The sequence below is a fragment of the Stegostoma tigrinum genome, chromosome 5, assembly GCF_030684315.1.
Source record: "Stegostoma tigrinum isolate sSteTig4 chromosome 5, sSteTig4.hap1, whole genome shotgun sequence".
Taxonomy (NCBI): domain Eukaryota; kingdom Metazoa; phylum Chordata; class Chondrichthyes; order Orectolobiformes; family Stegostomatidae; genus Stegostoma; species Stegostoma tigrinum.
In genome coordinates this window covers 123,032,220-123,055,628 of record NC_081358.1, presented here as the reverse complement: position 1 = coordinate 123,055,628, position 23,409 = coordinate 123,032,220, and the positions used below count along the sequence as shown (strand labels likewise).

The 23,409-nt window shown below is 43.1% G+C and overlaps 1 protein-coding gene across 2 annotated transcripts in view; it reads right to left on the bottom strand.

Moving 5' to 3' along the window:
* Window positions 1-23,409, bottom strand: part of trappc8 (trafficking protein particle complex subunit 8) — a 150,107-nt gene that overhangs the window by 37,853 nt on the left and 88,845 nt on the right. For both annotated transcript variants that reach the window (XM_048529398.2, XM_048529399.2), the window contains 6 exons: window positions 17,426-17,650; window positions 10,344-10,452; window positions 8,333-8,527; window positions 7,428-7,588; window positions 6,218-6,283; window positions 582-711 (listed from right to left, as the gene is read on the bottom strand). In XM_048529398.2, the coding sequence (XP_048385355.1) occupies window positions 582-711; window positions 6,218-6,283; window positions 7,428-7,588; window positions 8,333-8,527; window positions 10,344-10,452; window positions 17,426-17,650 (886 nt within the window). The remainder of the gene's footprint in view (window positions 1-581; window positions 712-6,217; window positions 6,284-7,427; window positions 7,589-8,332; window positions 8,528-10,343; window positions 10,453-17,425; window positions 17,651-23,409) is intronic.

Below are 23,409 nucleotides of genomic sequence, written 5' to 3'. Positions count from 1 at the left end.
AGAGAAAACTGCTGAGCTTTTCTAGCAATTTCTGTTTTGGTTTGTGGTTGACTCTTAACTGCTTTCTAGGCAATTAAGGGTGGGAAATAAAGGTTGGCCTAGCCAGCAATGTCCTCATTCCACGAGTGAATTAAAAAAGTGTTGCACCTGCTAAAGGTAGGTACATCCTTCCTTGGTAAGGAAGCAAAAACTGTACTCTACTCAGACGTGGTCTCACCAAAACCCTTCCATGAAACAAGGCTCCTGCACTTCAACCCCTTTATAAATGTAACAAACTTGAAAAACTGAAGGGCTCACAGGCACTTCCTGACTTGAATACTTCTAGTCTTTTCTGCTTTTGTTTGAGATTTCCAATATTCGCTGTATTAAAAATATAATGTGCTTTCAAAAATGGCGCAAGCTGCTTCATTAGATAGGCAGTATTTGCCCACATCACGTGCCCAAATCAACTGGGCACGTGCAGGCTCCAGAGTCACACATGCAAGAGAGTGCGCATACAAAAATCTGAGTATACTGTGCGCGCTCCAGTGTCAGAAAATGCAGCCCATTCAGTAAGATACCTGAGAACCAGATGGTCTCACCTCCTATCTGCATTCCAGGACTGTAGTCCATTCCATCTTGTGTAGGAGATGACTGTACAGTGCTAAGATTATATACAACACCAAGAATGCGCAACTCTCCTGTCTGATGAGGAAGCAGTTTTAATCTTGCCTAAAATCACAAAAGCACAAGTTATTTTCAAAAATATTCTTGACGTACAGGGTTATCATACATTGAAAACGTTTTCAAAGGCTGACGCAAAATATAAGCATATGGTGCCAAGCTGAAATAACATTTAAAAATGCTAGATCTGTCAAGATGGTTTTTACTGGAGATCAGTGTTCTGGTCAGCAACAGGTTCACAATGAAAGTATTCGTGAAAATTATTTTAAAACAGGTACTTAAAGGAGTAACTTGCTTTACTGATCATATGTTGTTTACGATTATACAATTTGACAGCCACTGACGGTGGTGACACTCCTATCACGAGTCAGAAGGTTCAGAGTTCAAGATCCACCTCGAGAGCAAGCCAAGGATGCTCTGCATTAAGGCATCATGTCAAATAAGACATTAAAGCCAAGTCCACATTGGACTTGTCATCAGGAATGTGGCTATTAGGATCCAGGGCTGAACTAAATGTCCAAGGATAGTCAGCCTATTGAAAGAGCAGGCACATTAGCAGAAGGGTGACTTGTTAGCAGGACATTAAATGAAATCATTAGCAAGAGGGTAGTAAGAATCACAGGGTGAAGAATCTGCAAAGGCAGAGCTGAGAAGCCATAAAAAAGGAGAAAAGACTCTAATGGGAATTATGCACAGATATCCCAGCAGTATTCAGTATGTCAGTAAGAAATCAGGAAATAGTGCCTTTCTGGGATGTCTTTTCTATTACAATAATCATGAGGGACTTGAAGATTTCAGGTGGATTGGGGAAATGAGGTTGGTAACTGATCTCATGAAAAAGGAATTCATGGAATGTTTATGAGATGGTATCATTTTTTTTGGAGCAGCTGGTGATTGAGCCCACCAGGGAATAGGTAATTCAGAGCCTGGTGATGTGTAATGAGGTAAATTTGATAAAGGAGCTAAAATTGAAGGAATCCCTAGGGGACAGTGATCATGAGAGAATACACACTACAGTTTGAGGGAGACAAGCTGGAATCAGATGTAACAGTATTACAATTGAGTAAAGCTGACTGCAAAGGCATGAGGGAGGAGTGGAAGGGGAGTCTATTAGGGAAGACAATGGTGCAACAACAGCAGGGATTTAGATTAGATTAGATCCCCTACAGTGTGGAAACAGGCCCTTCGGCCCCACAAGTCCACACCACCCTTTGAAGCATCCCACCCAGACCCATCCCCCTATAACCCACACACCTCTCAACACTACGGGCAATTTAGCATGGCCGATCCACCTAGCCTGCACATCTTTGGACTGTGGGAGGAAACCCGAGCACCCGGAGGAAACCCACGCAGACACGGGGAGAATGTGCAAACTCCACACAGACAGTCGCCGAGGCTAGGGTCGAACCCGGGTCACCTGGCACTGCGAGGCTGCAGTGCTAACCACTGAGCCACCTTTCTAGGGGTAATTTGAGAGGCACAGCAGAAATTCACTCAAGGGAGAGTAAAAAACATATGAAGGGGAGGACAAGGCAACCGTGGCAAAATAAAATGCATACAATGCAAGGATTAGTGTAAAGCCAGAAGATAATTGAAAAAGCAATAAGGGAAGAGAAGATGAAATGTGTGGGTGAGCCCAGTAATATGAAAGATGCTTGCAAGAGTTTAAGATTATATAAGAGAGGCAAGAGTAGACACTGAACTGTTGGAAAAATGAGGCTGAAGTAGATGTAAAGGGAACAAAGAAATGGTGGAGAAACTAAATAGTCCATATGCGATGGCACTTTAAACAAAATATGCACCTGAACACTTAAGTCTCTGTTCAACAACACTCCTCAGGGCCCTACTATTACATGTCCAAATCCTTTCTCTGATGAAGGGTCTAGGCCCGAAACGTCAGCTTTTGTGCTCCTGGGATGCTGCTTGGCCTGCTGTGTTCATCCAGCCTCACATTTTATTATCTCAAATCCTTCCCTGGTTGGTCTTATTGAAATGCAAAACACCTCACACTTAACAAAATTAAACTCCAACTGCCACTCCTCCGCTATTCAATCCAGCTAATCCAAATCCCACTGTATCCAATATACCATCAATTTTGGTATCATTTTCAAGCTTATTAACCGTGCTATCTACATTCACATCCAAATCATTTATATGAATGGAAAACTGCAGCTAAAGCTTTCAGATGACGACAATAGGAGGAAGAGCAGGCAGAAGCTGGGAGACTGCAGAAGGACTCGAACAAGCCATAAGAGTGGGCAAAGTAACAATAGATGGAATAGTGGGAAAGAATGAGGTTATGTACTTGGGCAGCAAGAACAGAGGCATAGGCTATTTTTTAAACAGGGAAAGGCTTTAGAAATCTGAAGCCCAAAAGGAACTTAAGGGAATCCTGAACTAGGACTCAAGGTTAACATGTAGGCTCAGTCGGCAGTTAATATGACAAAGGCAACGTGAGCATTCATTTCAAGATGGCCAGAAAATATAGAGATATACTGCTGGGGCTGTACAAGACTCTGGTCAGACCACATTTGGAACACTGAACAGTTTTAGGTCCTGTATATGAAGGTATGGTGTGGTGGTGGTTTGTTTGTGGTGTGGGCAGCAGAGGAAGTTTACGAGAATGATCCCAGGGATGAATGGCTTCTCATTTGAGGAGTGGTTGAAGAATCTAGGTCTGTATTCAATGGAATTTAGAAGGATGGAGGGGGAATCTCATTGAAAATTTTGGGAATGTTGACAGGGCTGGATAGAGTGGACTTGGAGAAGATGTCTCCACTAGTGGTGGAGACTAGCACCCAAGGACACAGGATCAGAGTAAAGAGATAATTTTAAGAGCCAATATGAAAAGGAAATTTTTTCAGTCAGATGGTGATGAATCTGTAGAACTTATTGCCGCAGAGGGCTGTGGTGGCCAAGTCACTGACTGTATTTAAGACAGAGATAGACAGGTTCTTGATTAGTAAAGGGATCAAGGATTACAGGGACAAGGCAGGAGAATGCTGTTGAGAAACATCTCAGCTATGATCAAACAACGAGAGATAATGGGCTGAATAACTTAATTCTGCTCCTATATCTTTCTGATTTGAGGATACCTCATGTAACCCCACTATTTAACAGAGATCACAAGAAAACAGGCAAGGTCAGCATGGCATTGATAGTGAGGAAATGCTGAAGTCCACTATAACAGATTTTGTAGCAGAGCAGTTGGAAAATAGGGATGTGGTAGGGTAGTCAGTGTGGATTTACGAAAAAGGAAAAGGAGGAGATCATGCTCGATAAATCTACTGAAATTCTGCAAGGGCATTAACTGGTAGAGTTGATAAGGGGAGCCAATGGATATAATTCGTTTGGACTTGGAGAAGGCTTTCAATAAGGTTCCTCATGAGATTGTGTAAAATAAGAGCACATGGGAATGGAGACAACATACTGACATGGAGAGAGAACTGGTTGACAGATTGGAATAAGTGGGTCTTTTTTTCCTGTATGGCAGATAGTGGCTACTGGGGTACTGCGGTGACCAGTGGTCAGATCACAGCTATTAAGAATATATATTCATGATTAAAATGTAAACTAAATGCAATATCTCCAAGTTTGCAGATGACACAAAGCTGGGTAGTACAGTGAACTGTAAGGAGGATGCAAAGACACTCCAGGTGAGATTTGGAAAAGAAAGCAAGCGAGCAAATACATGACAGGGTGAAATATAATGAGGATAAATGTTGAGGTTATTCACTTTTGCAGCAAAAACACAAAGCAGATTATCTGAATAGTAATAGATTGGAAAAGGGAGTGGTGCAGTGAGACTTGGACGTACTTATACACCAGCCACTGAAGGTAAACATGGTGTAGTGAATGGGAAAACAGTACATTGAGCTTCATAGTGAGGGGATTAGGAGTGCAGGAGCAGGGATGTCTTCCTGCAATTGTACAGGACCTTGATCAGACCACACCTGAAGTAATGTGTGCAGTTTTGGTACCTTTTTCAGGAGGATAGATGTTCTGGCTATGGAGGGAGTGCAACAAGAGTTTACCAGAGGGATTTCTGGAAACGCAGGACAGACATATGAACAGAGTCAGTTAAAATTGTATTCACGCAAGTTAAGAATGATTGTGCACTTGGGGCAAACAGGATCATAGGTTATGGGGAGAAAACAGGATTAGGCTATTGAGTCAGGTGATCAGCCATGGTTGTGGAGAATAATGGAGCAGACTTAAAAGGGCCAAATGGCCTCCCTCCTGCTCCTACCTATGTTTCTACGAGAAATGATCACATAGAAAGGGTAAACACAGGAAGGTGATTTCCAATGACTGGGGAAATCAAGAACCCAGGGGGTCACAGTCGACAGGGCAGGCCATTTTGGTCTGAGATGAGGAGAAAGTTCCTTATCCATGGAGTGGTGAACCTGTGGAATTCTCTGCCACTGAAGCCAGTGGAGGCCAAAACACTGAATGTTTGAGGAGGAGTTAGATTTAGTTTTTATGGCTAAAAAGAGACCAAAGGGTAAAGGGAGAAGACACGAAACGGGTGCTGAGTTAGATGACCAGTCATGATCATAGTGAATGGCACAGCAGGCTTGCAGGACTGAATGGTCTAATCCTGGATTCTGCACCCCCACCCCAACCCAGGAAGCCATTGTTCTGTAATGATCTGTCCTGCCAAACTTTTGATCTAATTCACCCAGGATAGCTCTACACTCTAATGTAATGAATTTCTCTCACCTCTAACTATCTTAGTCTAAATTAGTACCCATTTTAGCTTGTACAGGTTGGAACGGCCCAAAACACCTACCCTGCTCCAAAACTGAGGCTTTCCTTCTGGATTACAAGTAAAAGTTGAGTTGAATATTTTGATCCTTCCAAGCATGCTCTGCTAAATTCAGCTTGAGCTTTTTTTTTTAAATCTCAACTTAAACTATGTTCTAAATAGGCAGGATATCACGGACAAAATTTTGATTGTGTTCTAACTGTAGAGTAAATATGTCATTCAGTGGCTGCTAAAGTGCCAGTGAGCAGACTACATACATTGATTGAACCACGAAAGTTTGTTGTTACACCGAGCATGCTTTTTGTTCATCAGCACTTTACGTGTGTCGTTCACTTTACAACAATGTGTCAAAAAAAAAAACAAGCAGCTTGGATTTAAATGAGCATTTGGAAGGCCACTTAACAAGAATAAGCAAAGCACAGGCTCTGCTTCAATTCTTGTGTTGAAGGAAATGATCTCAGCCTCTGCAGTCACAGGATACGATAACTGGCCTCCAAACCCTCAGGGAGGCAGACAGGACCATGTTTAAATCTGTGTTCCCATTGGTGGAAATGTTAATGTGGATTAGGATTAGCCTCAGTTATGTTACTCTTTATGGAATTATTAAGATGCAAAAAGGGAGAAAAAGAGCCACCCAGAGAAGCTGCCAGGAAGCAAGTGGAACACACGTTGCCATTCAACAAGTTAACGTCTGCTGGGCGGTGGGGGAAGAGCTAGAGATGAAAATCGTGATTTGCAAAATAAGAAGTAGCATACATTCTATTTCAAGACCAATCTCACACTCACCACTTTAGTCTCTTCACCATTTATTTGAAATTCACTTATTACCTCTGTGGCAATACCAGGGGATGTCTGTAATCATGAAAAACAGATTTTAATTAATGCACACAACACGCTTCCTCTGACCGGTAGTTTTCATTCTCCAAACAAACTTAAAAGACAAGTTTGCTTCAAGCCATAATCGTACTTAAAAACAGGCATGCCTTTCTTGTTCCAACTTAATCTTACAAGAGTGCATAAGATACATAAAAGATCATGTCTAAAAAAAAAGTGGCGAAAAAAGTCAATAAACCGACTGTCCACAACAGATATGTGACAACTATTACTGGGGAAGTGCTATTTAAATTACTATCTCACAGAAACAGTGACCACAGCTGGACAGAATTCCAAACAGGTAGCACTGGTTAAAAAAATGGCTTCCTTGGCTGAAAAAAGATTGACCAAAAATATCTCCATGCCTGCATATCAATTAAGTATGAACAAACTCTTTAACACCGAGTTTACTAAATTAAACAAAGTCAAAGTCAGTCAGTAACTTAAACACATACAATTTTTTTAAAGATTTATACACAATATAAACTCAAGAACAGTAAATATCACTTAGTTACTCAAAAGTATTTTACACAAAGCACAAACAAGTATGCTGGCTCAGTCCACATACTTGACTTGTTACTGTATCATATCCGAGGCCAGGCTGCTTTAGAGGCAATAGATTCCTTATGATAAAAATAGCACAAGATTATATTGAAATATCTAATTCCTACAGCGAATAAAATGTAGATGATCAGAGGCTACTCCAAATGCTTGGCAAAGTCTACAAACTTTAGAAAACAATTTTGCATGTTGCATCTTGAAATTAAGCACTTAGGGGAGAAGAATCTTCTTAGCTTAAGGTTTGTGGATTATTGGAATTCCTCACCTCAAAGTGGAGTAGTCAAATGAAATCCTTATCCCATTCTTGAAGAGTTGGGCTCTTCAAGCTAAGCGATCAAGTCAGGAATATGAGCAACACACCACAATGTGGTGCAGCAGGTACTTCTTGTAAGGCAACGGGTAAGTCACTTGAGGTGCAAGCAGACTTAAACATCTTAGATACGGCCAATGAGAATTGGCACAAGGTGACGGTAGTAACTCACCAAGCTAATCTAACAGCCACTGAGCCATCGGAATACAATCACAAGCAAAAAAGGTAGATAAACTAAAAAAAAATGTTTACCTTGAGATCAGCAGCTTTTTCATTGCTAATTGATTGCTTTGCATCTTCCTCTGGACTTCTATTAAAATCTCTAAAATTAAACTTCCACAACAGCGAGAGATCTTTTAACAGCAGAGGAACCTTCAATGGATTTTTGAACACAACTTCAACTGTGACTGGTTCTACACACAAAAATAAAAAACACACTAAGAATGACAAAGGAAATTGCTTGATAGCATATTACCAAATCAAATCACTTGTTTAAGGCTCAATGAAGACAGCATGTCTCTGGTGCTCCGAAGAAAAAAAGCCGTGATGAATGTAAAAAGAAATTAGACCCTAAGAAATTCCATTACTGAATTTTTGGAATCACTCTGGAAAATGAAGGTGTCAATACTGATAGGGAACTTGGAGGCTTTGGCTCAGGCAGGCTACAGCTTAAGGCTGCACTTCTGAAATGAGATTCAAGGAATGGTGAGAAATGTGTGGTGTCCTGTATTTTAAGAAAACACATGATCAAGGCCAAAAAAGTGAACTCTCCAACCTCACACAAAGCAAACCACAACACTTTTCAACTGAAGTGTAAACATTGCTGCAATGTAGAAAACTTTGCAGGCAACATGCACACAGCAACCTCCCACAAACAGCAATTAAATAAACAAGTCAATAACTCATATTGAATCATGTTGGAGGATAAAGATTGGCCAGGGCAGGAGTACTTCCCAGATCTCCACCAAATACTGCCGTGACATGGGAAAGAACAGAGTGGGTGTCAAGTTAATTCAAATAAGCGAACAGGATTCTGTCCAATAGGTTTCAAACCGGGATCTACTAGGACAGAAATTTTAAACCTTGCATTAATTGGTTAAAGATTTACATTCAATACATAAGCATCCATACAGAAGAAATCATTGAGACCAATTTACCTTCCACTACAGCCACAGGAAATCGCAGGTTGTCTGTCTGGGTGTTTAGGCAGTACTGAGTTGGCTGAAAATTGAGTGGTACTGCTCCTTTATTCACCACGGCTACCACCTGCTCCTCAAGCTCCTTCCACTGCTGTGAGGCTTCACGCTCATATTCCTGATCTAAACTCACATGGGTGGCCGCTTGCTTTTCTCCTAATAGTGTGAAGAAAAATTACTTAAATATGCAGTGAATTAACTAACAGGGCTCCTTTACAGTACTGTAAATTCACTGCTACAGAGCAAGGAAATAAACAAGGGCAAAATCTCCTTGAAACACAATATAATTTGCTTTATTTGTTCTATTTGGAAACAAAGTGATGTAACAGAGCTTCAATTTTATCTAGATCTGTAACTCCCAAAAATTAATGGGATAAATTTTAACTGAGCAAACAAAAAAAAACTTTGACCAAAGACTTTAGAACTTTCTCCCCAACTCCTCAGGTGAAAATGATACAAGCCAAAAAGATTTGGAGGACTTGCAGGAAAATGGGGGATGCTATATTTAGCCATCAAATTACAGTTAATAGTTTAATTACTGAACAAAAAAGCTGACTGCTCAAGTAGTGTAACCAGATTCAGGACAATGCAGCCTACTTGAATGGCAGCATAACCACAAACATTTACTCCTTCCACCACTAACACTCAGTAGCAGCTGCGTGTACCATTTACAAGATGCGCTGCAGAAATTCACCAAGGTTCCTTAGACAGCACTTTCCAAATCCATGGCCACGACTATCGCGAAGGACAGGGGAGGAAGATAAATGCTTCCACCAGCTTCACCTAGTTCTCCATTTCGACTTTGAAACACAATTGTTCCTTCAACGTGACTGAGTCAAAATCTTGGAACTCCCTCCCTAATGGCATTGTGGGTCACCAACAGCACATGGGCTGCCGCGGCTCAAGGCAGCAACTCACCACCATCGAGAGCAACCAGAGACAGCCAAAGGCCAGTGACAAACATGGCTCTAGAATGAGTAAGGGGGGGAAATATCTCCATGCAAATGTGTGTGAAACATAAAATTTGATTAGTTTCTCCAGATGGTGGCGTTACTGGGCTAGCAAATCAGAGGCAAAGTCTTTTAATACCAAGACATGTTCAAATCAAAGTATGATAAACAATTGAATTCAAATTCAGAAGTTTTTAAAAACAAATAAAAAGTTGGTTACCACTAAATGTGACCACAAAATTATTAGGCTGTCAGTAAAAGTCAGCTGGTTCATGAAAGGTCTCTGAAGGAAGAAGGCTACTATCAATAGATCCAGTCCAGCCAAAATTTAACCACACACTCAGCAGATGGGAGCAATGAAAGGAAGCCAAACAAAAACAAAAGAAAGAAGGTCTAGCAAGCCAGTTACATAAGCTCAGGCTGCAAGATAAGCAAAAAACTAGTACCACTCTGAAGCCCAGAATGAATCAAAGGAAACCCTGCTTGTATCTTGTTGGAAGGATGCTAATGCATTAGAAAGAGTTCAGAGAAGGTTTACTAGACAATACCTGCAAAGTACACATTGCAGTATGAAGTGATACTAGACAGGTTAGGCTTAAATCCACTTAGGAATGATTCAATTACAACACAAGATCCTGACAGGACCCGACCAGAGGGATGTGGAAAGGATGTTTCCTGTTTTGGGAGAAACTAGAACTAAAATGGTGGTGGTGTGGGAAGACACTCAGGATAGAGAAGGGAGGAAAAAAAAGAGAAAATTCTCTCAGACAGCTGTCTTTGGAAAACACAAAAAAAAGCAACGGATACAAAATCTCCAAATTTTAAAGCAGTGGTCAATAGACTTTATTACCAAGGGGATGAAACATCAAGAGTATGCGAGAACATAGTTTAAAATCAGGTCAGCCATGATCTTATCAAACGACAGAGCAGGCTCAAAAACAGAACCAAGTAGCCTACTATTGTTCATATGCTTGTTCTTTTTGAACAGGGGTAAAAGATACAAACTCTAACAAACAACTAACCTTCAGAAGGCCGCCTGTCATGTCCAAAAAATACCCGAGTTGCTGAGCTGTTAATATAGGGTAGAGGAAGCTGGGGTAAAGGTCCATCAGGTGACAACTGGTTCACACTCTGAAATGTAAAGCGAAAGAAATTCAGACCCTGATGAAATCTGTTGGAGGAGAACCTAAAAATCTATTTAGAGAACCTGAAGAGACAGAAACCTTAATACTGTTTCGAAATTCATTCGCTTCTCCAGTCCCACCACACATAACTTCCATTTTTGTTTCATTAAAATTCATTGTTCTCACTACTTAATTTATTACAGTGAATAACCTCCAAAAGTGCCTTATAGGCTGTAGAACACTTGGATGCCCTGAGGCTAAGAAAAAGGACAATCTGAACATTTAGTACATGCAGAGAACATCTCAACAATGCACGTGATTTTTCTTAAAGTTCAAAGGTTCAGTACTTCATCAGTTCGCCAAATTAATTGCGGAAATGAAAAGAATGTGCTACAGTGAGAGACTGAAAAGAATATATGTATACACTAGGAACGGTGATCTCATTGAAACACAAGTTAAGAAGAGGGATAATAACATGTGAGGCTGGATGAACACAGCAGGCCCAGCAGCATCTCAGGAGCACAAAAGCTGACGTTTCGGGCCTAGACCCTTCATCAGAGAGGGGGATGGGGTGAGGGTTCTGGAATAAATAGGGAGAGAGGGGGAGGCAGACTGAAGGTGGAGAGAAAACAAGATAGGTGGAGAGAGTATAGGTGGGGAGGTAGGGAGGGGATAGGTCAGTCCAGGGAAGACGGACAGGTCAAGGAGGTGGGATGAGGTTAGTAGGTAGATGGGGGTGCGGCTTGGGGTGGGAGGAAGGGATGGGTGAAAGGAAGAACAGGTTAGGAGGCAGAGACAGGTTGGACTGGTTTTGGGTTGCAGTGGGTGGAGGGGAAGAGCTGGGCTGGTTGTGTGGTGCAGTGGGGGGAGGGGACGAACTGGGCTGGTTTAGGGATGCAGTTGGGGAAGGGGAGATTTTGAAACTGGTGAAGTCCACATTGATACCATTAGGCTGCAGGATTCCCAGGCGGAATATGAGTTGCTGTTCCTGCAACCTTCGGGTGGCATCATTGTGGCACTGCACGAGGCCCATGATGGACATGTCATCTAAAGAATGGGAGGGGGAGTGGAAATGGTTTGTGACTGGGAGGTGCAGTCGTTTGTTGCGAACTGAGCGGAGGTGTTCTGCAAAGCGGTTTCCAAGCCTCCGCTTGGTTTCCCCAATGTAGAGGAAGCCGCACCGGGTACAGTGGATGCAGTATACCACATTGGCAGATGTGCAGCTGAACCTCTGCTTAATGTGGAATGTCATCTTGCGGCCTGGGATAGGGGTGAGGGAGGAGGTGTGGGGGCAAGTGTAGCATTTCCTGCAGTTGCAGGGGAAGGTGCCAGGTGTGGTGGGGTTAGAGGGCAGTGTGGAGCGGACAAGGGAGTCACGGAGAGAGTGGTCTCTCCAGAAAGCAGGCAGGGGTGGGGACGGAAAAGTGTCTTGGGTGGTGGGGTCGGATTGTAGATGGCGGAAGTGTCGGAGGTTGATGCGTTGTATCTGGAGGTTGGTGGGGTGGTGTGAGAGAACGAGGGGGATCCTCTTTGGGCGGTTGTGGCGGGGGCGGGGTGTGAGGAATGTGTTGCGGGAAACGCGGTCAAGGGCGTTCTCGATCACTGTGGGGGCAAGTTGCGGTCCTTGAAGAACTTGGACATCTGGGATGTGCGGGAGCGGAATGCCTCATCGTGGGAGCAGATGTGGTGGAGGCGGAGGAATTGGGAATAGGGGATGGAATTTTTGCAGGAGGGTGGGTGGGAGGAGGTGTATTCTAGGTAGCTGTGGGAGTCGGTGGGCTTGAAATGGACATCGGTTACAAGCTGGTTGCCTGAGATAGAGACTGAGAGGTCCAGGAAGGTGAGGGATGTGCTGGAGATGGCCCAGATGAACTGAAGGTTGGGGTGGAAGGTGTTGGTGAAGTGGATGAACTGTTCGAGCTCCTCTGGGGAGCAAGAGGCGGTGCCGATACAGTCATCAATGTACCGGAGGAAGAGGTGGGGTTTGGGGCCTGTGTAGGTGCGGAAGAGGGACTGTTCCATGTAACCTACAAAGAGGCAAGCATAGCTGGGGCCTGTCTGTTTTCTGGAGAACAGACAACGAGCGTGCAGCTTGGGTGAAGGAGTCACTTACTTCGGATTAAGGTGTAGTGTAATATCTTCCCAGCGAGGTACAAAGATTGAGACTGCTGGATTTTTGCACTCTTGAAGAATTACTGGCTCAGAAAATAAGAACATACAGCTCTATAAAAGACATCTTTCAGAGACACTTAACGTCCCAGGTAAAAAGAAATTTTAATAGAAACAGATTGGGCTTAAAAAGGAGGTGGAATAGCACTCTTGGTCAAAGATGGAATCTAGTCCTTGTACAAGATTCATTAGAAAGAAGAACTAGATTCTACATAGTTGGAAGAGCAAAACAGGAAGGGAGCAGTGATTTTGCTAGGTATTTTAGAGATCTCCAAATTAAGTGGGAAGGAAACAGGAGAGCATTTGTATGTAGATTATGGGAACCTGCAGGACAAGTAGGATTAGAGATGGTTGGAGATTTCAATTCCTCTTGGGCAGACTGGGGGGAAAGGTAAAGTGTGGGGCAGGGAAGAGGAAAAATTCCTACGACATATGCAGGTGAAGTTGCTAGAGCAGTACATTTCCAGTCCTTCTAGAGAGGATGTTGTGCTGGATATGGTCCTGGGAAATGAAGACGGCCCAGTGGAAAATTGGGAAAGTGATCCTAATACAAAAAGTTCAATATTAAGTTGGAAAGTGATAAAAATCCAAAGATTAAAAGATCCCAGCCTGGATAAAAGGACAGATTTGAGGTCTAGAAGTTGAACTGGAGCTGACTGCTTAGAAACACATTTTGATAGACAAAAGAGTGGTTGAAAATGGAGACTTCGAAGACAGAAAGAGGAATAGGGTGTAAGCTAGGTACATACCCATGAGAAATGGATACAGAGTATCTAAAGTTGGGAGGACCTTGGATACTGATGAGAAAACAAGGCAAAAAAGGAAGCATTATTTTGTCTATTCATTTGTGGGATGTGGGCATCGCTGGCTGGCCAGCATTCCTTGCCCATCCCTCACTGCCCTTGAGAAGGTGGTGGTGAGCTGCCTTCAACCGCTGCAGTCCTCCTGCTCTGGGTTGACCCACAATGCTAATGATACATTCCAGAACAGTTACAACAAAAGAAATCAAGGAGGGAGTGAGTGCGCAAGAAAGAGGCTCAAACAAAGCATGAAGGATGGATGACAGGCTGCACTAAAACAAAATAGGTATATACTGTCCAAACATTAAGACAGAAAGCAAAGGATTGCTTGGGGTCCATATGGAACTGCTCACTAAGCAAAGGGCATGGCATGAGTACTAAATGAGCAACAAAACAAACAGAGGTTCTGGAAAAGCTCAGGAGATCTGGCAACATCTGTTAACAGCAAGGGTCTCTGGGCCCAAACTAGTAACTGATTTCTCTCCAGATCCTGCCAGACCTGCTGAGCTTCGAGCAACTCCTGTTTTTGTTTCTGATCTACAGTATCGACCATTCTTTCAGTTTTGATTTAGTACTAACTCGACACTTGCTTTCTGTCTTCACCAACCTAAAAAATTGGCGGCAACAGTCCAGTTGAAAATGTGGGTGTCGAGCAACTGAACAGTATAGCAAGGGGAAAAGGAGGTGCTAAAAAGTCTGGTAGGACTCCAGATAGAGGGGTCACCAGACACAGATGGGATGCATCCTGCATTTTTTTTGGGGAGGGGTGCGGGGGTAGAGGGAAGCAAATCTCAGTTATTGAGAGAAATTTTCCAGGCTCTTGTGAACACAGGATCTGAAAATTTCACGCAACACTAGGTGCAGTGTCATTCATGCCTTGTAGCTAAACTTGCTAACTTTTATACTCTGTTGCAAAATAAAGTACAAAAATGCCAAAATTTCTCTGGCTACTGGAAATCCCATCACTGAACGTGCTTTTCCGCCCACTTTACCTGCTTTGCTTGTTACATCTGACAATTTAAAAAATTAATAGATTCTAACATTTCCCCAATGACAGATGCTTGACGAACTGTCCTATACTTCTCACTTTCTCCCTTCCCTCTCCCCTGAAGGATGTCAAAATGTACAGTTCTTCAATCTACTCACACCTCTCCAGTATCTCAGGAATTTCAAAGATTGTAACCGGTGCATCCAAAAATCTCCTTAGTCACTTCCTTTTAGACCCAGTATGTAGGCAAGCAGATTCAGGGACTTGAATCCTCATATCCTTCATCCCCACTACTGTTCCACTCAAGATCTTCATTGATTATTCCCCACTTTTTGCACGGCACTTTATATGTGTCCCTCTTCAGAGGAGCAGACAATGTGTTTTCCATTCCCAATCCTGTCCTACTTAAAAGGGACCAACACTTACTTCAGCTGCTCTTTTCCCTACTGTATACAAATAGAAGCTTTCAAAGTCATTGTGTTTCTTGCTCATCTCGAAAATTTCCCCTCTTCATCTTTAGTAATCCTTGCACGTTACTAAAACAAATTCCCAATCTTCTGGATTAGCAGAACTTTAAGCATTGTCCTTTTTTTTCCTTCAATTTGATACTAATTTAAACTTCCTTGGTTAGCCAAGAAGAGAACATCCTTCTACTGTCTCTTTCAGTGGACCACAAGCTGTTTGAGAGTTTGGAAGTATCTCCTAAAATGTCTGGTCACTGCTTCTCTACTATTTTACCTCTTGCCCTAGTTTTCAATTTTACTTTGGTCATTCTTGCCTTCATTCCCTTGCAATGTGTTTTGGGCACAGAACAGTAAAGCATAGTGCAGGCCCTTCGGCCCATGATGTTGAGCCAACCTATTATCCTATAAGATCCATCTACCCTGCATACCCTACATTTCACTATCCTCCATGTGCCTATCCAAGAGTCATTTAAAATTCTCTAAAGTATGACTCCACCGCCACTGCCGGCAGTGTATTCCACACACCCACCACTCTGTGAAGAACTTATCTCTGACGTCTCCCCACACCTTCCTCCTATCACCTTAAAATTGTGCCCCTTCGTAATAGTCATTTCTGCCCTGGGAAAAAGTATGACAGAAGGTTCAGCCTCAAACGGAATCTGAAACTTTATCATGTTTTAATTGCTCTCCTAGCTAATCGTTTTGAAAGAGATAGTGTTTGTGGAGGTAGATAATCAAATCAAGTCACCAAAGAGAATCACCCACTGTTCCTCAAACTTAGAAATTTTTACATCTGCCCGTGTGCACAAGAGGCCTCAAGTTTATCATCTCATGATAACTAAAAACTGCTTCAGTATGAAAATGAACATAAATAATCCTTATAACTACAGTGCATATCATAAATAGAAGTTTTGATTATAATCCAGGTTGCATTTTTGTCTGACAAACCAAATTAAACAGAAAACACAGCAAATAGCCTAATAGTTCTGGTATGACCAGATTAGATTACCTACAGTGTGGAAACAGGCCCGTCAGCCCAACAATTCCACACTGCCCTTTGAAGCCTCCCACCCAGACCCATCCCCCTGAACACTATGGGCAACTTAGCATGTCCGATCCACCTAGACTGCAAATCTCTGGACTGGGGGAAGAAACCGGAGCTCCCGGAGGAAACCCAGGCAGAATGTGCAAACTCCACACAGACAGTCGCCCGAGGCTGGAATCAAACCCAGGCCCCTGGCAATGAGAGGCCACAGTGCTAGCCACTGAGCCACCGTGCCGCCCAAAAAATAGATCTAAATTTTAAAGGCAGAAGTATAATATCAAACTATAGAGTTTTGGTGACAAGATGAAGATAACAAGAATTGAAGTTTGTATCAGAGATAATGGGAACTGCAGATGATGGAGAATCCAAGATAATAAAGTGTGAAGCTGGATGAACACAGCAGGCCAAGCAGCATCTCAGGAGCACAAAAGCTGATGTTTCGGGCCTAGACCCTTCAGAGAGGGGGATGGGGTGAGGGGTCTGGAATAAATAGGGAGAGAGGGGGAAGGGGACCGAAGATGGAGAGAAAAGAAGATAGGTAGAGAGGAGAGTATAGGTGGGGAGGTAGGGAGGGGATAGGTCAGTCCAGGGAAGACGGACAGGTCAAGGAGGTGGGATGAGGTTAGTAGGTAGGAGATAGAGGTGTGGCTTGGGGTGGGAGCAAGGGATGGGTGAGAGGAAGAACAGGTTAGGGAGGCAGAGACAGGTTGCGCTGGTTTTGGGATGCAGTGGGGGGAGGGGACGAACTGGGCTGGTTTTGGGATGCAGTGGGGGAGGGGGAGATTTTGAAGCTGGTGAAGTCCACATTGTTACCATTGGGCTGCAGGGTTCCCAAGCGGAATATGAGTTGCTGTTCCTGCAAACTTTGGGTGGCATCATTGTGGCACTGCACGAGGCCCATGACGGACATGTCATCTAAAGAATGGGAGGGGAAGTTGAAATGGTTCGCGACTGGGAGGTGCAGTTGTTTATTGCGAACCGAGTAGAGGTGTTCTGCAAAGCAGTCCCCAAGCCTCCGCTTGGTTTTCCCAATGTAGAGGCAGCCACACTGGGTACTATGGATACAGTATAGCACATTGGCAGATGTGCAGGTGAACCTCTGCTTAATATGGAAAGGCATCTTGGGGCCTTGGATAGGGGTGAGGGAGGTGGTGCGGGGGCAAGTGTAGCATTTCCTGCGGTTGCAGGGGAAGGTGCGGGGTGTGGTGGGGTTGGAGGACAGTGTGGAACGAACAAGGGAGTCACGGAGAGAGTGGTCTCTCCGGAAAGCAGACAAGGGTGGGGATGGAAAAATGTCTTGGGTGGTGGGGTCGGATTGTAGATGGCGGAAGTGTCAGAAGATGATGCGTTGTATCCGGAGGTTGGTGGGGTGCTGTGAGAGAATCTTGGGTGGTGGGGTCGGATTGTAGACAGCATTGCAGGTCAGTAACTCAACATTTGACTACTAACACAAGGAAAACTAATTAGGAATTAGGTAAAACTGGATCTATTATTAATGTCCCAATTTTTCTTACCTTGTAAACATACAGGTACTCCCTAAGGAAAGCTTCCTGCTGAGCAGCTGTCTGCTTACTGTCATTGATCAAAATATGCCTGAAGGCTGACACTGCATTATCAAGCTGTCGCAAGGTAAAGGACTGGCGTCCAATTGTGAAGTTAATATGATCCTCTGCCAGACTCCATCCCTTGCCTTTGTAAACTTGCATGGCTTGGCTGTAACACCGCAAGGCATGCTTTCGCTGTAACAAAACAGGGGAAAAAAAAAATCAGTTTGTCTCAGACTCGAATTTGGGAAAGCAGAACAAGTCTCCTGCTGAAGATTCTATTGTCACATGGAAGTTTTAATGCACAATTGTTAGAAATTTTAAACTTACTGGCACTCTGCCCATTGTTTAGATACTTTTGGAGGACGTCAGTTAGAAAAGTTGGTGAAAAGCTGGTTTTCAATCACATTGCAGTGTGATTCCAATGTGGGTTCAATTCCTGCACCAGCTGAGGTTACCTCAAAGGGCTCTTCCCTTGCTGGTGACCCTCAGGTTAAATAACCAGTCATTTTAACCTAATGAGAGCAGCAGCCATAGGTTCTGGTCAGACTATGGCAACTTTTATCTTCTACTTAAGAGATTTTTTTTTAAAAGTTGCATACGCTTGTTTCCAATATTTACATGATTCACTTCCATATACATGGTACACATCAATTCTCGACATATGTGAGCATATGAACAAGGAACAGTGCTAGGGAACTGGGCCATTCAAGCTTGCTCCGCTATTCAATAACAACACAGCTGATCTGTTTTTAATCTCAACTCTACATTCCTACATATCTTGATGATCTTTCATCTCTCGGGTCACCAAGAATCTACCTCTGCCTTAAAAATACCCAAAGATTCTGCATCCACTGCCTTTTTGGGAAGGGAATTTCAAAGAGAACCTTCAGAGCATATTTTTCCTCATCTGTCTTAAATAGGCAACCCTTACTTTTAAAGGGATGACCCCTTGATATAGATTCTCCCAGAGGAAACATCTTTTTGACTATTTTCTCCTATTCATTTGTGATGTGGGCATCACTGGCTGACCAGCATCTATTGCCTATACCTAGTTGCCCTTAAAGGTGGTGGTGAGCTGCCTTCTTGAACTGTTGTAGTCCTCCTGCTGTAGGGAGAGCCACAATGCTATTAGGTTGTGAATTCCAGGATTTTGACCCAACAGACAAGAAACAGCGATATATTTCCAAGTCAGAATAGGGAGTAGCTTGAAGGGAGCTTGGAGGTGGTGGGGTTCTCCTATGTCCGATGCCCTTGTCCTTCCAGATGGAAGTGGTCATTGGTTTGGAAGGTGCTGTCTGAGGATCTTCTGTAAATTTCTTGCAGATAGTACACACAGCTGCTACTGAAAGGAGATGAAGGGAGCGGATGTTTGTGGATGTGGGGCTAGTCAAGCAGGCTGCTTTGTCTTGAGTGTTGTCAAGCTTCTTGTGTGTTGTTGGGCCTGCACTCATTCAAACAAGTGGGGAGTATTCCAACACACTCGTGACTTGTGCCTTGTAGCCTATAATTCCCCATTTTCTCTCTCTCTCTCCTTTCTTTAGAGGAGTTTTACATTAGCTACCCTCCAGTCCATTGGAACTCTTCCAGAGTCTACAGAATGGTGGAAAACAAATCACCAATATATCCGCTATTTCAAGGGCCATGTCCTCTTGTACTCTGGAAGGCACAGCATCAGGCCTTGGGTACTTATCCCATCAATTTCCCCAACAGAATGGTTTGAGCCAACTATAAGTCATTTTATTGCAACATTTCCAATAACCTATTAACTTCCATCTTAACTTATGCAATGATTGAGCCTCAACAGAAAAACATGGAGCACTCCACAGTTGTACACAGTCACTGTATAAACATATATACAAAAGTGCTGTATTTCAGAGGTAGCTCAAAACAAACGTTTGATGGCTTCCTTAATACACCGATTATAATAAGATAGCTCCTACTTACAAAAAAAGTCTGTGTTATCTCTGGTCCTGATTATTCCAATGCTCTCCTGGGTCAACTTCCCACATTCTACTTCTATAAGCTGGGGATCAAACAGAATTCTGGTGCCTGTGCCCTTACCAAGTCCCAATCACAATTACTTCTCGGCTCAATGACCTATCACGGCTTCCAAACTGATGTTGCCCATTCAACATAGTAAATTATTTTCAAATCCTTCTATGCCTGAAACCTCCTCAAGCTTTACAGCAGAGCTATCTTCATTCACTTAATTCTGACTTCTTGAGTATGTCCGATTTTAAATTACACCGTTGATGGGCATACATGCAAACACACAGACCAGCTGCTCCGGAAGAACTTCCCTAAATATTTTCATCTCTATGATGTGGTCCTCCTCCCCCCAGATGTTCCTTAAAACCTAAAGCCTTTGGCTCAGACTTTTGGCTGAGAAATATACAACATTGCAGCAGGTGAAGACCATATGGCACTTCAGGTTTGCTTCAGTGTGACCATAGCTACCTTAGTACCCTGTTCCAGTTTGCTCCTCATATCCTTAGATCTTCCTAGTCCTGAGAACTATATCTACATCTTTATTGAAAGTCTTCATTGTTTTGGCCTCAATAGTTTACTGTGGAAAGAATTCACCGGGTGAATCTCAGAATTAATAGGCCGATCCCTTATCCTTCAAATGTGACCTCCAATTCTGGGCTCACGAGTCTCAAGAACATCCACTTTGCACCGATCCTAACTAATTTCATTAGAATTTTAAGTTTCTATGGGAATTCTCTCTTATCCTTTGAAACTCCAGTGAATATAAATCGAAAGTGATCCAGTGTCACCTTGTATATAGGTCCTGCCATCCCAAAATTCAATTTGCACTCCCTCAATAGCCAGAATAAGGTGACCAAAACTGCACACAATACTCCAGGTGTGGTCTTACCAATGGAGTACAACTGCAGTAAAACATCCCTGGTCCTGCACTCGAATCCTCTCACTATGAAATTAACATTATGCCTAAGTCACCATGTATGGCATCTCCAAGTTCATTTTTGGCAACTGGTGTACCAGGACACCCAGGTCTTGTCACACCTCCCACTTTCCCATTTCAGATAGGGATTTGCCATCCTGTTTTTGCTATCAAAATGGACAACCTTACATTTCTTGACACTACATGGCATGTGCCATATATCTGCAAAATTAACTGCCTCGTGTGGCTTGTTTATCAACATTCCCATGAAGCAGTGTGTAATAAAACATTCAAATAACCTGCAAATAGACATAATTGGTTGTATTTATACCAAGAGAGAATAAACAGTGGTTTATGTACAGTGATATAATGTGTTGCGGACCGTCTTGACAACGACATGCATTAGCCATTAACTTCATGAAGCTTGCATTACGTACGATGATTCAGAAGTTAAAGAGAGCAAGTTAATTGGACAAAGTAGGCAAGAGCAAGTCAGAATGAGGCAACTCTGAAATAAACGTAGTTTAATTTCTCAAAGACAAGTAAGGCAGATGAACTCAGGGCCTGCTTGGGAACATGGGCCTGGGACATCATAGCTATTACAGCATGTGGGGAGGCGATGGCCTAGTGGTATTAATCACAGGACTGTTAATCCAGAGACCCAGATTCCATTCTGGGGCCCAGGTTCGAATCCCACCACAGCAGATGGCAGAATTTGAATTCAGCAAGTAACTGGAATTAAGAATCTAATGAATCTAAATGATCACCAACTTGACAGAATGCTTTGAGGAAGTTACAAAGTTGACAGATGAGGGAACGGCTGTGGATGTCATATACATGGACTTCAGCAAGGCATTTAATACGGTTCCCCATGGTAGGCTGATGGAGAAAGTGAAGTCACATGGGGTCCAGGGTGTACTAGCGAGATGGATAGAGAACTGGCTGGGCAACAGGATACAGAGTTGTAGTGGAAGGGAGTTTCTCAAAATGGAGAACTGTGACCAGTGGTGTTCCACAGGGATCCGTGTTGGAACCACTGTTGTTTGTGATATTCATAAATGATCTGGAGGAAGGTATAGATGGTCTGATTAGCAAGTTTACAGATGATACTAAGATTGGCAGAGTAGCAGACAGTGAAGGGGACTGTCTGAGATTGCTGTAAATATTAGCTAAATTGGAGAGTTGGGCAGAGATACGGGAGATGAAGTTCAATCCAGGCAAATGCGGGGTGATGCATTTTGGAAGATCCAAATCAAAAATGAACAAGACTGTAAATGGAAAAGCGCTGGGAAAAAGTGATGCAGAGAGATCTGGGTGTTCAGGTCCATTGTACTCTGAAGGTGGCAACGCAGGTCAATAGAGTAATCAAGAGGCATACGGCATGCTTTCATTCATTGGCCGGGGTGTTGAGTACAAGAGTTGGCAGGTCATGTTACTCTTGTACAGGACTTTGGTTCGACCACATTTGGAATACTGCTCACAGATCTGATCGCCACATTACCACAAGGATGTGGATGCTTTGGAGAGTGCGCAGAGGAGGTTCAGCAGGATGTTGCCTGGTATGGAGGACACTAGCTATGAAGAGAGGTGGAGCGGATTAGGATCATTTACATTAGAAAGGCGGAGGTTGAGGTGGGGGGAAACCTGATTGAGGTCTACAAAATGAGTGGTATAGAGAGAGTGTGACAGACAAGAAGCTTCTGCTGCCCACAGAGTGGGAGGCTCGATTACTAGGGGGTCACGCTTTCAAGGTGAGGGGGGAACAATTTAAGAGAGATATGTGTGGAAAGTTTTTTTTTAAAAACGCACAGGACGGTGGGTGCCTGGAATGCATTGCTAGCAGAGGTGGTAGAGGTGAGCACGATAGCATCATTTAAGACATATCTAGACAGATACTTAACGGGCAGGGAGCAGAGGGATATAGATCCTTGGAAAGCAGGCAACAGTTTTAGACAGAGGATCTGGATCGGCACAGGTTTGGAGGGCCTAAAGGGCTTGTTCCTGTGCTGTAATTTTTTTTGTTCCTTGATGATTATGAATGTATTGTCAAGAAAAATCCACCTAGTCCTCTTATGTCTTGTTAGGGAAGGAAATTGGCATTCTGACCTGGTCTGACCTGCGTGTGACTCCAAATCCACAGCAATGTGGTTGACCCTCAACTGCTTTAGGGGCATTTAAGGATGGGCAGAGGCACTCAAATCCCGTAAATGAATAAAGGAAAAAAAAACATGGTTGAGTGAGGGACAGGACTTGCAGCTCACTGCTTGGGGGTTTAGAGGCTGCTATAGGAAGGATAGAAAGGGAGGCAAAAAAGGGAAGCAGGAATGGTGTTTGTGATTAGGAAAAATATCATGGCAGTATTTAGAGCAGACATTCCTGAGGATGCGGCCAATGAAGCTACACAGGTGGGATTCAGAAATAAGGGGATGATCATCATCGTGGGACTGGACTAGAGACCCACCAATAGTCAGCAGGAAATGGAGGAGCAAGTACGCAGAGAGATCTTCAATGTGTAAAAGTAACAATTGTAACAGTAGGGGATTTTAACTTTCCAACAATATGGCATTACCTGTCTAAGTACTTGGACGGTGAGGAATTTGTTAAATGTATTCAAGAACATTTTCAATAACTTCTTTACCAATTAGGGAAGGAGCCAAAAAAACCTTCGCCTTCTCTTGGGAAATAAGGCAGAGCAGATGACGGAGTTGTCAGTGGGGGAGCACTTAGGGATCAGTGATTATAATTTTAGATTTAAAACAATTAAGGAAAAGCTAGGCCTTGCATAAAAGTTAAAGCTCTTAATGGAGTACGGTCAATTTCAACAATATGGCACAGGAACTTGCAAGAGTTGACTGGAGTCGACTGTTCGCAGATAAAGAGACGGCTTTCAAAAAGTGAGATAATGAGAGTTCAGAGGCAGTATGCTCCTGTTAGAGTGAAAGGTAAGGCTGGGTGAAGAAGGGAAGACTGAATGAATAAACAGATTAAGGCTCTGATCAATAGTAAGGAGAAGGCATGTATTAACTATTGACAACTGAGGCAGTGC